Raw genomic sequence first — 17838 nt, 5'->3', positions numbered from 1 at the left:
AAAAACAGCAAATTTCAGTTGTAAATTGACAGTAGTTAGGGGCCTACATGCCATTTTTGAATGGAAAATGTTCAAATGTCCGGCCCAATTTCTTCATTTATTTCAAACTTTGGTTGACACTAAAAACACTCTTGTAGAAGTCTAAATCGATGCCAATGGAAAGAAAAAAATTTTGTGTGTTGTTAGATTATTAATATGATTTCAATATTATTGCATAATGAAAGCAACGTAATGTATGCTCTATCACTAAGTTTGAAATATTCAACCATTAGTCAAACACATCCATTATTACCAAGTTTGTCAAACTTTGGCAAGCATTTTGCCATCTAGAGTTTTTACGTGCTAAAAATTGAACGTGTTTTTAAGATTTCTGACACTACAAACACTCTAGTAGAAGTCTTAATTGATGCTACTGGAAAATTAGAGAAAATTTTTCTGTGTGTTTATTACATTATTATTTTGATTTCAAATTATAATGCATAAAAACATATTCTATTAAACCTTTGTAAGGTTATTTATCAGTTGATACTTAAATCACTTCTGTAGAAGTCTCTATAAATGTAAATTGAATATAAAATAAACAAATTATTGTGTATATAACATTATAATCTTATCATTAAGTAAGTATTATTTGAAGTAAATGTTAAGAGATGAGTATGAGTATAAGCGAAGATGATGATATTATGAGTATTGACTACCATAATAAACTGATGATAAAATATATTACATTGATTAATACAAGCTACTTACCATCTTAATACTATCATATGATGGGTTGGACAGCATTAATTACTGTATAACGTGATGTAAGAGATAAAGTTTTTATAGTCTACGCCTTGCTAAGAACTTGTGGGTGGAATATATAGGGTGTGGTAGCTTATATTGTCAACCCCCTTCAAACATATCTTACACACAAACTGATACCAGAATAAGAAAAACTTTAACTTGTATTTGTTCTAATTTTATCTTTTCTATTTTATCTACATTCTCTTTACTATAATGATCTTGTAACGTCAGATTTTATATTTAAGAAAGAATGTAAGAATTTTTCATCTTAACATCATTCAGTAAAACCATAAACTCAAACTTAATTTCAGATTATAAAAGGAGAAAGACAGCATGCCAATCACAATAACGAATTCAATCAACACTTTTGAACTAAAATTAAGATAGTTCTAATGGCATTGACTTGGCTGAGAGCCATTAACAGTCTTGTGATTCTTTGACTAGAATTCAAAATTATTGAAGTGTGTCATTCAATCAGCGATGACGGACAGTTGAGACGACCTTTCTATATCTACTAAACTAAAATTTTTATCTGCAACTTGAAATCAATTGGTTAACAATGTAGCACTATCCTTTATTATTGAAGAGATCATCATAATTCATTTCAAGATTAACATGAGCTGTCATTTGTATTAACTTTTTTTTGGCTACTGATGCTGCATTGTAAGGATCCTTTTGGACATGTTATCATAGAAGAGTGCTGATCTCAAACACAAGTCTGGTAACCTTAGCTTTATTATCAAGCACTCTGCTTCTCTTTCTCAGGTTTCTTAATAACTGCTTCAAAACTTAATCACTGCTATTCATAACCTATCTACATTTATAAGATTGAAACTGGCTAAAAATTCATAGTGGGCGCGTAGAAATTGATATTTTTTTAAAAATGTGAAATAAAAGAGACCATTCAATTATGTAATTCCATGCTATATACTGAAGATATATTCATACTATAAGTACTTATTTGATACTTCCTGTAACAAGTTTTACAAGTTCAATTTCTATCTACTTCACCTCATAAAATTTAAAATAGCACAAAATTTTGTCACTGTTAAATGTGTTTCTATACATAATTTTTATTTAGAAGAAATATCATAGCAGAAACTGAAGTATTTGGTATATCCAACATCATTAAATGCTATAAAAGTTTAATATATATTTTTGAAAAGCAACTTTTTGGCCAAATATCTTTTCATCCATACATTTATTGACTAGTGTTGTACTAGTAAGTTGGTTCTTATTTGCTTTAAACTAACATTTCTAGAAGATCATTTAAGAAACTTAAATCATTTAAACACCAGCTCAGATTTACTTTACTCTTTTTTATAAGCTGATCTCTAAAAATCCTATAGATATCTTTTAAGAAGAACACTTGACTTTTATATAATTGAGGCATTAAAGAACTGTAATTAACACACATTCCAGAACACAGGCATTCTTTTTGTTTATATTCCACTCAAATGATGCAAGGCCAAATACAACCTTTAAAGACAGGAGCAGTAACTATAAAATTCTCTACTTGTCACAAAAACTTTACTCCAACCCTCATAATAATAATACTTTATAACAATTAACAGTGTTTGGGGAATTCTGACTGATCAAATCTTATTCAAATATTTCATTTTTTACTGTGATGGGTGTTGCTAGAAATGTTGGCATGTTCAGTCACCCTATTCAGAGATCTCATTCCTATTACATTAAAGCAATTTTCCATTGTATTAAACATGGTTCATTCAAATTTATTTAAATTGGAACTAGTAATATTAAATGAACTCACATCTAGAACAATTAGCATGAAACTTTCAAAGAAAGCACTGGCCAAAGTCACAAAGCAACAGATAAGCTTATTAATCATGTGAAAATTAGATGTTAAGTATTTTTAGCCTATTGCTTATTTTAGATGGCTGATAATTTACTTAACTATATTTTCTTCATCACATCGGTTACCTATTTTGAGTTCATGTAGCCCACCGTTACACTACTTACGCCTGCTGTAGGCTATTGGTCAATAGTGAGACGGGGAGTGCTTTCCCTGTTAAAAACCAATTACACAACTTGAATTTGTCAAACTTTTCAGACATATATTTAACATTTTCTTTTAGATATTATTATCACTAACCACCCTTGGTTTTAAGCTTAACCTGATTAACTAATTCTTGTGCCATCATAAATTTAAAAAATCTGTTTTTTTTGTAATAAATCAATGTTTCAAAATTTGTAAACAAAAATGATTCTTTAAAAGAAGAAACAATTGGCTAACCTTGTTCCTTGCTTTTTAGTTTGGTCATCTGATGTTGTGTTGCTTTCCATTGGCCCGTTTTGTCCGTTATTATTTGATGCCATTGACAGCTTCAAATAGCTTTATCAGTATCACTCCTTAAATTTTCCTGCAACAAATGGAGAAAAATATCTAAAAGTTTGACCTAGCTTACATGACATCCACATTTTAACAAAAATATAACGTGTGTGAACCATGTCTGAATTTAACTCAGTATTAAATATTCCATCCAATTTATTATTACTTCCTACAGAATGAGAAAATGATGACTTCCCACTGATTCCCAGTTGCCTACCTTTTTGCTTTGACGAATTTACTGTGCACTATTCACTTCTAACAAATAATTAATTCACGGCATTCGTGTTGATTGATCCTTATTCAATATTCATATCCAGAACAGCTCCAAAATACGATGTTAATGGTGAAAACAAGTACAATTTACAGTATTATTTTAGTTGATATTTTCATGGCACTAACATGGCGGCCGATTTCCGTCTCGATTATCCAGCAGATTATTGGGACTATTGTGTTTTAATTTTCAGTCGATGTAGGGCGCTAAAGTCTAATTATTGATTGTTTGACTATCGTATCAGTTGACAGATAGCTATCATTACTTCTACACTTACTCTGCAATCTAAACTTCAAACACAACATTTACAAATTGCATTTTATTTTTTCTTCTAAAGCTACCAATGTTGATAATTTTTCTTTGTCACGTGACAACCACCTATATCTGAGTGACGTCATGAGGGGATTTCCTACGGGCACCTGTCAAACGTGAGGGGATTCCCGAAATATCGAGAATGCGATAGACAGAACAACGTGTCGCGACTCCTAAAAGACAACAAGTTTATTCTATCATACTATAAAACATTTTGCCCACAGAAGACGGCCACTGTAACATGCTTCTACCAATACTGTATATGGAATAATTTTTCCTGCCAAAATCCAGATTGTCAATTTATAAGGCTAATCCTTCAGTGGATATAAGGCTTATAATTTCTGAAGAATATTACACAATTTTGTCATCAACAATGATTGATATATTATCCAGATGGGGGTTGGAGAAAGCAGTGCCGGTATTTCTGGAGGTGAGAACCAAGCCCCCCTCCGTAGATATTGTAAATGCCACTGCATTTTTCAAATGATGCTTTGATACATTTTTATTGCATAGGTCTACTCCTAAAACTATTAGCAATCCTACCACATATATTGATAATGAAGGCCACTACAAATTTTAGATGACCATGTGATGTCACTTTTGATGGGATTAAAGATTTCTCTGCTGGTCAAGTTTGCTGATTTTATTACTATATTTACAACTATCATGTCTAAACAATGATAAATCCTATATTGATAAATTCCTACTATGACTGCTATTGGATAAATCAATGCCTTAATTAGGTGGTACTGACCGAGGGTTAGTTTTATTTGTTTTGACGGCAATAATCAATATATTTTATCATCATTTCATATCTTTAAATCAACAGTACCAACTAATCAATAAAATCAACAAATCAGGACATTTTGGGGCATTTGCTGCACAATTGTGTAAAGTTTTAAGTATCACAACTTGATAAAATTATTCTCATATTTGCTCAGACTCAGCTATAATTGAAAGATGTTCTTTGGATGTGATACCCTAGAAGTGTCAAAGCATCGAAACGACTTTGAAAATCATAAATCAGCTTTCAAAAATGTCAACCAGAAAGTGATATACAGTAGCACACCCTACCAGCAATACAAAATGATGTGACTATAACACGAAAACAAAAATTTCACTCGATTGAAATCTCAATCACTTGGTTTAAGAAACTATAGAACTTGACTATTTATTACAGCGATTATGTTGGCAATTTGGTTTAATCATGGTGGTAACCAAGTCCACTTTGACCTTCTGAATTCTGCAGAAGGTATTGATGAAGTAGTTAATGTATTTTATCAAGCTAGTTCATCAAGTTGAATGACAGCTTCACGACAACACAAGACTAAAGACATTATTTTGTCTCCCATAAATAAAATTATCTGATACAATATCCTCCAATATAGAAGAGCTAGTAGAATTTAAGCCATGTCCTATTATAGATCATCAGACCAGACATAACATAGACCCATTAACCAGAGTTCATTATGAATAATTCTATAGTGATCTTAAAGATACATACACCAATGATAGATACAGCAATACATGTACCTATTTGTTATCAAACAGACAATGCCTAATTGTTTTTCCCAATAAAATATACTTTAGCCATATTCCATTTTTTCACAACTGGTAGGACATATTGTCAGCTCCAAAAGTAAAATAAAGTTAAACTGAAAAGGGGACTTTTTTTTGGTCATATGAATTACACAATCATTCTTTTGATTACAATCTAGGAGAAACCATCAGGTATCCTGCCAAACTTCAATCAGTAATAAAGGATCCATGTGATCACAAAATTAGTGAGGTTGACTTGAAATGAGTCATATAGCCATGCTGCATCATTCCAGATTGAATACATATCTCCTGCCAAGTTCAATTCCCTCATAGGGAATCCTCACACCCACAATACAAGGGTTGGTGATGACATCAAACTTATTTTGTGGAGAAAAATTCCACCATTTTATGGATATTTGAGAAAGACTAGAAAAAAGAATTATCAGCTTATAAACATAGATGACTACATGTAGCTTGGCATCATCTTAATATTAACACATATCTTGTAAATTGGTTTATTTTAAGAATTAATCATTTTTGTATAAATATTTATGTTACACAATAAACAATGTATCTTACAAAATATACACATATTTACAGATGTTAAAAATATGACATTTAATTAGTTATATAACATGATATTTTTATTAACAACACACAATGTAACAATAACCAGGTTTTGCTCTGATTCTGTAAGCAGTAGACATATTCTCATGATAGTATTTTCATATTGATCCATACTAACAATATCATAAATTGTACTTTCATCAGTCAGTTGACTAACACAAAGATCAGAGAAAGGGAAATAAAGACTTAGTTATTTTTTAAACAGTTTTCATGATTTCAATTATCTTCACAATTGTCAAGCTATTACGTACTTTGTATTTATACCTTCACTGCAATAGTCACTATTCTTGTATTAAGGAGTTTGTAAATGAAGCGATTTGATTGGATTGTAGGCTATCAAATACAGCCTCGACAAAAAGTCAGTGAACGGAAAACCATAATGTTTATAGCCTTTCAGTTGACGTACGATCCAATCAAATTACTGTAATCCGTGATACAAGAAAGGTGGCAATTGCAGTCAAGATATAAGAAGGAAATTCATAAAATACATTGTCATTTGCATCAGTATAAATAATTCTGAAAGTAAATATATTTTTCTTGTTAACAACAATATTTATATGGAATTCTATAGTTTATAGAGCTATGAGACAGTAATAGTCATGATAGATGTTTTATAACAGTAAAAGGTCATGGGGGGGATTTAATAATACATGTATGTATTATAGCTTGGGTGGATTTCAGTCTGTCTGCTGGGCAAAATTTAAATCACTACATTATATTACTTTAATTAAACTTTAAAAATTATGAAATTCATGTGGCTAATTTCAAGCATAATCTTTAAGCATACAACAAGCTATATGGATAAACTATAACAAAAACAACAATTCATTACACTCAGTCAACAATATCTATAGGGGCCTACATAGCTGGGGCAATCTACTGTACAATAAAGTACATGTACACTATCTTGTTTCTGTAGCAAGAATTTGTAATGACTATATTACAACATTTAATACCTCTTCTATCACAACAGCTCACACCAACTAGTGTGCATCTAACTTCAAGGTGGTTTTTAAATGTGGGTAAAGGCCCTGATATCACAATGGGTATGAATTAATTATGATCTGTTCAGCATCACTATTCAATATTTTACGAATGATAGAGTAGAACAAAATGTAAATGGAAGGCATTAGAAAGTTTGTCAGTAGGCTTGTACTTGTATTCATCTCAATATTTGTATTATCAATAGAGCAAAATTCAAGATATTCAGAATTAAAATTTGAAGTCCATTTTCCCTCAAATTCCACAGAAGTGAACTGTGACAATTTAAGCTATTGTACATCCAGACCATAATTAACATTATCACATGAATTTGGTATCAATATTACGATCTGGTTGCTAATGACTGTCATTGGAGCTATATGTAAAGTGATATGTATACCTGAAATTTAGCCCAATCATTTGTTCATATAACTGTAATCCATGCTAGTAATATGACTTATTATCTGGTACCAATCCAAATCATGGATGATTACTATATTTTTATTTCTTGTTTATGTTATATAACAAATATTGCACAAAATGTCTAAAAGGGTAAATCCGCCCTCTTCTTATGATCATAACATGAACTGGCTTTTTTAAGAGTCAAAGTCAAAGTTGGACAAAACCAAAATTAAACATTACAATTAGAAAGACTAGTTTTGCATTGGATTCAGGACAATTTACCATCACAAAAAGACTTATCCAAGACTTCTATACATACCATAAGTAGGAAGATCTCAAAACAACATGCAATTGTATCAACTAACAATTGACTAAGTACAACATATGTCTGTAGAAAATGATATATTTAAAGGGATTGTAAAAAGGTTTTCTAAACTTATAATGGGTATTAGGGACACTGATAGCATCAAATTGCACCATTGAAATTATAGTCAGACGATTGTAGTTCTTTCCATTCCGAAAAAACTAAGCATTTTACTATGCTACACGTTTACATTGCTTAGTTTTAGTGGAACCACTGAAGTCTGACTGACAATTGAAATGGTGCAAATTGATGCTATCAGTGTCCCTGATACACATAAATAGTTTACAAAACCTCTCTAAATCTCTTTAACATTGATATTAAAGGTCACATATTGATAAAAAGGATTACAGTGCTAATACCAGTACAATATGTTTTCAAAAACAATGTTTATATCACAATCTGTCTGATAGAATGTTAAATGAACACATTATTAATGTATAAAACCTGAATGTTGTATAAAATATTAAAACATTCCATCAATAATCTGACCAGAGAATTATTTTACGTGATTTTTCACAGCTAACTATAGAAGCACCACAAGGATTCCATGTTACAGCTATCACTGCATGACTGAAAGCAAAAATTTGGGAAAATATGTGAAATCATTAAATTGATTTCTTTAGACCTTTAGACTTCATCTCTACGATTTATAAGTTTTTTTAATATTCTAATTAAAAAAAAATCGTCAAAATCTTAAACACTATTTTTTTCAACTGCTAATATCATAATCCTTTATCAAGGGGAAATTAGATTCTAATTTTCGAATTCACCATGATTAAACTTAAACCTAAATCCAAGTTTAGTCCTAATAAGCAATAAAGAAAGAAAACTTACTTATGTTCTTTGAGCACCTTTTCAATTTTTTTAGTGGTTATATTCCATACATATACTCCTCCATCATGCGACCCACTTGCAACAAAATTACCATCAGGGCTGAAAATATTTCAATGATAACTTATCATAATATGAGAAAGAAATGATATGTCTGAAATTGAAATCTGCATAAGAAGCAGTATGTGTAGAGAATAAACATAGGCCTGCATCATTTACAAATTCAACTTTTACACATATTTCAAGAAATCTCTTAGAATTAAGTAATTTTACAAATTATGTTTTTTAAATGTCCATAAATTGTATCAAATACTAACCATTTAAATCAAGTAGCTTACCTGAATACAGCTCTACCCCAATCACAGCTAGCTTTATAACCATCAGCACTGTAATTACAGATATTAATTATAAATATTACCGGTAATCAAAATATTTATTAAGTTTTTCTACATTATTCATCAATAAATCACATATTGTATTCTTTGGGTTAAGATACATGTTTATAATTCTTTACCTATATTAGTCTATATATCTATGTCTTGATATGTTAGAATTGTTACTATGATACAAATTTTCTCATATTCAAGATCTTCAAAAAATGATTTGTAGGCCTAGTTCAGAAGTCAATTTACTGTCAGTTATTTATACTGAGTTTTTCCACAAAATCTTTTTAAATCAATAGCAATAACATCAAATTATCACACTCTTCTCATGTCTTAAATTTTCAATGATTAAAGCTTATTTTAAGTCATCGTCAAATTCACATGAACAGGATCTCATCAACACAATCATAGACAAATTAAAACTTGACCAAGATCTCATCAATTTACACATATATCAAGATCAACCAAGAGCTGAATTGTGAAATCGAGTTTAAAAGCCAAATTTGACTAAGTCAAGTCATTTCCATGTAGGCATATAAAAATCAATCACAAAAGATGTGTAGATATATTTTTTAGGAAATCAACAGTCAATTAATTGGAAAATTGCCATGATTAATTAATTAAATACTAATACCAGTATTACTCCACAAACATCCAATTACTGGATACAATTAACTGGATCCCATCAACCAAACTCCTGTTAATTCTAGTTTATCAATGGTTAATCCATTAGGGTTAATAAAATAAGAAAAAGCTAAAAGTCAAGGATAACCAACGGGTAACAATCAGCATTTACAGTTGATGATTTGGGACTTGAATATATGTAAATAGTCTTGAGAAGTAATAGAACTGTACGGGGGATTATACAAATAACAAGATAGCTTTTGAACTTTTTGAAGTTATAGTGTATAATATTACCAAGTTTCTTCAAAATCTGTAAATAATTGAACCTTCTAGTGCGATTACGAACGAAAAATTGAACACATTTTCAAGACCAAGGGTAATAACTCATACTAAATATATTTTGATTCTACTAATTTTCAAAAGGTTTAATCCTTGGTTGATAACAAACACTCACACAAAGTTTCGTCAAAATCGTGGCTTCTGTAGTGATTATGAGCTAAACATTGAACGCATTTTCAAGAACAAGCGAAATAACTCATACTAGCTATTTTCTGATTTTTCTGATTTAATCCAGTTGTTGATTTAATTTGAGTTGTTAATCCAGCAACTCAATTCAATCTTCCAAGAAACCAAACCTTTCCCCTATGACCCATGTTTAATTTCATTTTTGTATCAGCACAATTGGTGAAAATGAAATGATTAAGCAAACCTTTTCTCTTGAATGACATTTATAAAATGAAATCAGATAAACTGCTGCATCTTGGGATGTCACATGACTAAGCTATGATTGGATATCTGTCTTGGATTTTCCACTTGGTCTATCTATAGTATCTTATGATGCTGTACATGTATGGTGGCTGGTTAGGGACATGTTAAATGATTAAATTAAATTTTCTTATTTGTTAACCAAAATAGTTTCTCAGGAAAATAATGACATCTATTGTAAATTGTGATTATGAACAAAAAAATTGTGACTTGTAGAGTCTGTCAAGAATTGTGCCTGCTAGAGTGTTTATGAGCTAAAAATTGAACGCGTTTTCAAGAACAAGGGCAATAATTCATACTACATATTTTTCGATTTCCCTGATTTTTCTATAGGGTTTATCCTTGGTTGAATACGAACACTCATACCAAGTTTCGTCAAAATCTGTCAAGAATTGTGCCTTCTAGAGTGTTTATGGGCTAAAAATTGAACGGTTTGCAAGAACAAGGGCAATAATTCATACTAAATATTTTTCGATTTCGCTGATTTTCAATAGAGTTTCTCCTTGGGTGATTACGAACACTCATACCAAGTTTCGTTAAAATCCTTCAAGAATTGTGCCTTCTAGAGTGTTTACGAGCTAAAAATTGAACGCGTTTTCAAGAACAAGGGCAATAATTCATACTTAATATTTTTCGATTTCGCTGATTTTCAGTAGGGTCTATCCTTGGGTGATAATGAACACTCATACCAAGTTTCGTCAAAATCTGAGATGTAATTCTGTGGACATTAAGAGATGTAATTCTGTGGACATTAAGAGATGTAATTATGTGGACATTAAGAGATGTAATTCTGTTAATCAAAATCTGTCAATAATTAAACCTTCTGGATTGTTTACAAGCTAAAATTGAACGGGTACGAATAACTCATACCAATTATTTTTCGATTTTTCTGATTTTCAATAGAATTCATCCTTGGGTGATTGCAAACAATCATATCAAGTTTCCACAATGACTATAATTTAACACTCCAAATTTCACTAAATTTAGATAAAAACTGTACTCTCTATTCTGATAACAAACAAATGTGGACAAATTTTTGTAAGCCAAGGGCAATAACTCAAAAAATATTCATTGAAAAATACCAAATTCGAACTTGACCAAGATCTCATCAATATAAATGATCACACAAACTTTCATCAAAATTACATAAAAACTATAGTCCTGTGTTCACAAGAATTGTTGACGGACAGGGGAGACGGCAATTCACGTGCACTAGCCATATATAAAAACAGTATAATTTTCACCCTAAGCCCTATATCCAACTCTCCATTATGATTATCATATTAATATTTCAAAATAAAACCTGTGAATTTTGAACAAATGGTGGTCGTGGGTTTTAATCTATGTTTTGGCATCTTCACTCATAATTCCAGGTGACCAAGCTGTAAATGGAATAATCTGGGAAATATCAATGCTGAGAGGTTAGACCAAGCCAGGACCAACTGGTAGAAAAGATCCTTTGTTGATATCATTATACACCCTTCCACAATAAATTTGCACATTGAATACATATCAATAATATCCTAAGTGTGGAATATGATTAGTGCTTGATTTAAATACTTACTAGAATGTTGATGAAACTTGATTCATACGTAGATCTAATATTTTCATAGAATCATCTCTAGTAGAACAGAGTAAATTCATTCTATCTGTAATATAAACACATCAACTTATATTTAGGGCCATAATTACTGATTAAAACCTATTCATTGGTTTATTTGGTATATTTTAGTTATAACTCAGTATGATATAAAACCATTTGTTTTATCCAGTTTTTAAACATTTAAAGGGATTCAAAGGGATTTTCTAAAAAAAAATTGTGTTTCAGGGACATTGATAGCATCAATTTCCACCATTCCAATTATCATTCCGATGTCTGTGGTTCTTGTAATTCCACTTAAACTAAGCATTTGATGACATCACTAATTGTAAAATATGCTGTATCACATAAGGACTCTGCGATTAGTGATGTCATAAAACGCTTATTTTTAGTGAATTGCAGGAAGCACAGACGTTTGAGTTTGATTGGAATGGTGCCAATTGATGCTGTCCTTGATACACATAAAATTTTAGAAAACCTCTTTACAATCCTTTTATTTTCTTGCATACTATTAATCATAACCTATTCTGAATTTTCAAATCTTTACCTGGAGATAAATCAAGGGAAGTAATTCTACCCTGCAATAATACTTCATGTGATGTACTATCAGATCGAACATCCCAGAAACGTAATCTTTTATCAAAGTGACCACTGATAATATTATTACCATGTAATGTGACTAAATCATTACAACTTGAACCAGCAAATATTGTTTTTACACCTAAAATATCATCAAATAAAATAGAATGAAAACACATGAAAGTATATAATTATCATTCAGACATATATCTCACTTTTCTCAACTTCATCTTAATTAAAGATTTCACAATGAACTGATATACTTTAAATGATTTTGAAGTTTACTTGAATCAATTGATTATGTAATAATATTTTAAGACTTGTAAACCATTTTCCTGGTTAGAAAAATATAATTCTAAAATCAGTGTGTATGATATTGTATAATCATAATCAAAGTACAGTCAAAGAAAGATATTTATAAACAACCATAATAAGATAAATAGTAATTCAAGCCTGATCTTTACATATATATGTTTATTGTGTTCACCTCCACTCAAACTACTTAAGTTAGACTGATGGACACTGGTGAAAAGTTTTGAATCGTACCTGGACGAGCGAAAAATATTTTTGATTGACTATACAATGTAATGATTGACAAATAATTAGTAATATAGAAATACACTTACAAGCCCTTGTGTTTAAATCCCATATTTTTAATGTTCTATCATGACTACCTGATACAACTTTATTACTATCACCTAAAAACCTGGCAGCAAATACTTTACCACTGTGACCTGTTAATGTGTGCTGAAAAAAAATTTCCCACAGAAAAAATCAAATTAAAGCTTTCAAGACAGAAAAATAAAAGTGTTTTATATAGTGTATTTGTTTTCTTTTGTGTAAAGTTATGCGTAAATCTGCCTTGTGAATTAAGTTACATGAAATGACATGAAGCTTTACATTTTCTCTTCAGTTACAGTAAATTTGATATACTTACCCTTAATCGTTGATCTATCAAAGACCATACCCTACTAGCAAAATCACTAGATGCTCCTAAAACTAAACTACCCTACAACAAGAGAGAATACAATTTATATAAACATTTATAATCCATTGTTCAATCAAATACATGAAGGACTTGCTAATTACTTTAAGAGACATAATTCTGTGGACATTAAGAGATGTAATTCTGTGGACATTAAGAGATGTAATTCTGTGGACATTAAGAGATGTAATTATGTGGACATTAAGAGATGTAATTCTGTGGACATTAAGAGTTGTAATTCTGTGGTCATTAAGAGATGTAATTATGTGGACATTAAGAGATGTAATTCTGTGGACAATAAGAGATGTAATTCTGTGGACATTAAGAGATGTAATCCTGTGGACATTAAGAGATGTAATTCTGTGGACATTAAGAGATGTAATTCTGTGGACATTAAGAGAAGTAATTCTGTGGACATTAAGAGATGTAATTCTGTGGACATTAAGAGATGTAATTATGTGGACATTAAGAGATGTAATTCTGTGGACATTAAGAGATGTAATTCTGTGGACATTAAGAGATGTAATTATGTGGACATTAAGAGATGTAATTCTGTGGACATTAAGAGATGTAATTCTGTGGACATTAAGAGATGTAATTCTGTGGACATTAAGAGATGTAATTATGTGGACATTAAGAGATGTAATTCTGTGGACATTAAGAGATGTAATTCTGTGGACATTAAGAGATGTAATTCTGTGGACATTAAGAGATGTAATCCTGTGGACATTAAGAGATGTAATTATGTGGACATTAAGAGATGTAATTCTGTGGACATTAAGAGATGTAATTCTGTGGACATTAAGAGATGTAATTCTGTGGACTTTTAAGAGATAATAATAAGTTGCTTACTTCTAAATCAAAATCTAAAGCAGTGATACCAGCATTACTACCTAATAATGTTCCTTTCTTATCACATTCGCCTACAATAAATATTAATTTTAATCATAAAAAATCACAAAAGAGATATAAAAACAAGAGACGTGTTAAGTAATTCTACTGTCATCGTGACACAATGAGATTGATCGATTTCGAAATTTATGGGTGAGCAAACGACTTAGTAAATCTTAGTAATATTCTAAGAATAGTATAGATAATCAAGGAAATTTACCATTCCTAATTTCCCAGAGTTTTATTTTTCTATCAGCACCACCTGATGCAAATAATGTACCAGACGGATTGAATTTAACAGAATTTACTTCTCCTTCATGTGCATCCTAGAATGATAAACAAATAATAGTCAGTATATTATGAACAATTATGATATGAGAATAAATCTGCTATGACACCATTTTCTTTGCACCTAATTGTTTACCGATCTTTAATATGCACAGGCTGTTAAACATAGGTCATGTGTTTATTGTCCAAAAAACCATGCTTTTCTCTCACGTTGCACAGAATAAGTGATCTGTCTTGAATTGTCCCATTGACTGCTTGGACTAGATCATATTTGATTAAAAATTTGAATCGAGTCTTATAACATCATTGATTTTATGCAAGTCCAAACTCTGAATTGCAACAGAAATTTTTCAATTTTCACTTGTATTTCAGTAATGCAGTAATACTTGATCAGTAATGCATATACTTACAAATTTACAGATAGCTTTAGTTGGTACTGATGCACTCAGACATACTGGAGGTATTCCTGGTAATAATGCCTTTCCTCTAGAAAACAAAATATCATATAACTGTATTACTCAATCTTATGTTCTACATCTAAAAAACACATGTCAAATATCTTTAATTTTAGGATTTGTGTAATACAAATACAAGCATTTGATAATCACAAACATAATAATAACAACGGTAGTGTTATTATTGACTGTATCAGATCATCTTGTCAACCCATAGAAATCACCAGAAATGGACAAAAGTGGCTGAAGGCCAACTCTCATCACAGATACATGCTGATATGGTTTCCATGTGAATGGATGATTTCCACTGTAAAGAAGTGAGATACAGAATGCAAGCATGGCAGAGAGTGCCTTGACTACAGCAACCATTCCCACGAGCATTATTCATTATTACCAGCTGATGGCTGATTGACTCTCATGAAAGGACTGGACACATTATCTCCAATTTTTTAAGAACGATAAAAGTTTCTGAAAGATGGATGCCATTGACAAATCATGCTGTTTGAAAGCAGATCTCAATGGATTAAGCCCCCACAGACTTCTACCTGTTTCTAAAGATTGGAAAAAATAATGATGACGTCATATCCACTGTGAATGTGTATTCTCAACTATCAAAGAATATCCAGCCTGGAGGGGGATTATCTAGATAAATAAATGAAAACTAATGACTTGCTACTGGTTTTTCAAGGTTAGGTTTAGAACCACTTCTTCCCACAGTCTTCCTATATTCTCAATTTTCTATAATATCTACAACTTACTTTTCTGTTATATTTAGTGGTTCTACTGCTGCCTCAGCCAATTCTTTACGTAATTTAGCTGCTCGTTGTCTGTAATATAATTAACGTCAACATTGAATCATCAATTTGCATTTATGATCACAATATAATATTCAGTGCATTTTTTCCAAAGAGGATGGGGCAAAAATATATATTCAATTTTTGTTAATATTTGTATTTATCAGTTTGAACAAATGGTTTGAAAAGGGGATATTAAAACAGATTACCTCTCATCATCTCTTTTATCCACAGTGGAAAGAAGTAGAGAGAAAAGGAATAAAGATGCAAATATATAAATCATATTAATGTCATTATTATAGAATTGGAGACATCAACAAGACGATGAAGATTTTCAGTATAGAGCTTTTTCAAGATTTCAAAAACTTTCTTTCTCTACATCAAGAGACATCGAGAGATCCAATTATTGGGACATCAGGCCCAAGGTAAGGATGTAACTAAAAGCAAATACCTTCTAAATGAATCATTTTCTTCATTTAGTTTATCAGCATCTTTTGATTTTAAATGTAGCCATCTTTCAACTAATTCTCTATTTTCATCTTTGGATTTACGATATTTTTCTTCTATTGTAGAAAATGCTAATTGTAAAGCTTGATGTTCATCTTTCAACATCTGAAACACAAATGATGACATTTTAATTATCATTTTGATTTATGATCATGTAGTTTCAATATTTCAAGTGATTTTATGAAACAATGAAATTTTTGATTATTCCGTTATTCACTACGGTTGAAATTCTATTATGAATTTTTCAGATAATGAAGATGTGACCCCTTTCAATATGGATATATCATGATAGGTAATGATATTCTTGCAGCATCTTTAAGTTTACTTCTTTGAAATCTATTTTCAGAAAAAAATGAAATGGAAAACTTTCATTAACTTTTATAGCTGTTAAGATTAAGTATATGTAGTATTCAAATGACACACTTCATTGATAATACTCAGAATAAACAAGTGTTCACTGTACAAGTGTCACAGGAACAATTGCTTTACTTCTGCCATAATGCTTAACAATAACACAGGGAAATAGAGAAATAATAAAGAAATAAAGTAGTGAATCATACTTGATTTGTGGCTTCTAATTCTAATATTGTGGCTTCTAGATTTTTCTGTTCTGTCCTTAAAGCATAAACTCTCACTTCAGAATCTGCTAACCTAAATGGAAATTTTTGAACAATGAAAATTTTACATTATGCCATTTCATTTATCATCATTGTTTTCTGTTCTTTTTCATTTCATTGTTTTTCTATTACATAAGTTTTGTCATGTATGGTTTACATCTTGCATATCAAACAAATAGCTCAACAAGTGGTTGCCTAGCAAGATACACCGACTTCCCTGATAAATTTTCAGTATATCAAAGGCAGTCACTTATGTGTGTCAAATCATACCAAAAATCTAATTTGTCCAAGATAGTGTTGATTTAAATAAACACATAAAATTCTGACATAAAGTGTCACCTCTATCACATTCAGAAGCCAACAAATTTTAATGCATTTTTACTATGTCAAGGGCAAAAACTCAAATTCCGTTTATCAAAAAATTGTCAAATCCAAACTTAACCAAGGTCCATTTGTAATAGATGATCATACTAAATTCAAAAGATAGCTTGCCAGGCAAGGTAATATACGCCCACTGATAGCTTTGTTTGAAATTGAATATTTGTTGGAAAATAGCAAACATAGATAGACACCAGGAAATATTCAACTTATACCCAAATCCATCACAAACTGTGCCATCACAAGTTAAAAATCAAACACATTTGTAAGAATAACGGCAATAACTTGTATTTTATATTTCAAAAGGTTTAGTTTTGATTGTGATCAATTTCATCAAGTTGTCACATTTGTTTTAGACTTCTGCTTTGTAGAATAAAAATTACGTGTTGTACAAGATTTTTGATCAGATTTATCCTTGGGTGATTTCAATAAGTCTGTCATGAATTGTGTATTTGCAGATTATATTCAAAACTATAGGCAATAATTCATACTACATATTTTTCGAT

At 30.6% G+C, this 17838-nt stretch overlaps 1 protein-coding gene across 1 annotated transcript in view; it reads right to left on the bottom strand.

Annotated features, from left to right (window-relative positions):
- Positions 1–8111: 8111 nt before the first annotated feature.
- The window catches only part of LOTGIDRAFT_120226 (hypothetical protein), a gene marked incomplete at both ends in the record, with an annotated part of 13931 nt that continues 4204 nt past the window's right edge, over positions 8112–17838 (bottom strand). The window contains 14 exons of the mRNA XM_009058329.1: positions 8112–8205; positions 8470–8568; positions 8805–8852; positions 11803–11887; positions 12386–12559; positions 13044–13164; positions 13355–13426; positions 14255–14325; positions 14514–14619; positions 14992–15090; positions 15272–15440; positions 15795–15863; positions 16282–16442; positions 16898–16988. Of these exons, the coding sequence (XP_009056577.1) occupies positions 8112–8205; positions 8470–8568; positions 8805–8852; positions 11803–11887; positions 12386–12559; positions 13044–13164; positions 13355–13426; positions 14255–14325; positions 14514–14619; positions 14992–15090; positions 15272–15440; positions 15795–15863; positions 16282–16442; positions 16898–16988 (1459 nt within the window). The remainder of the gene's footprint in view (positions 8206–8469; positions 8569–8804; positions 8853–11802; positions 11888–12385; positions 12560–13043; positions 13165–13354; positions 13427–14254; positions 14326–14513; positions 14620–14991; positions 15091–15271; positions 15441–15794; positions 15864–16281; positions 16443–16897; positions 16989–17838) is intronic.

Source organism: Lottia gigantea (assembly GCF_000327385.1).
Source record: "Lottia gigantea unplaced genomic scaffold LOTGIsca_33, whole genome shotgun sequence".
Taxonomy (NCBI): Eukaryota; Metazoa; Mollusca; class Gastropoda; family Lottiidae; genus Lottia; species Lottia gigantea.
Note: the sequence above shows the minus strand (reverse complement) of the source record. Positions and strands in the feature narration are given on the sequence as shown.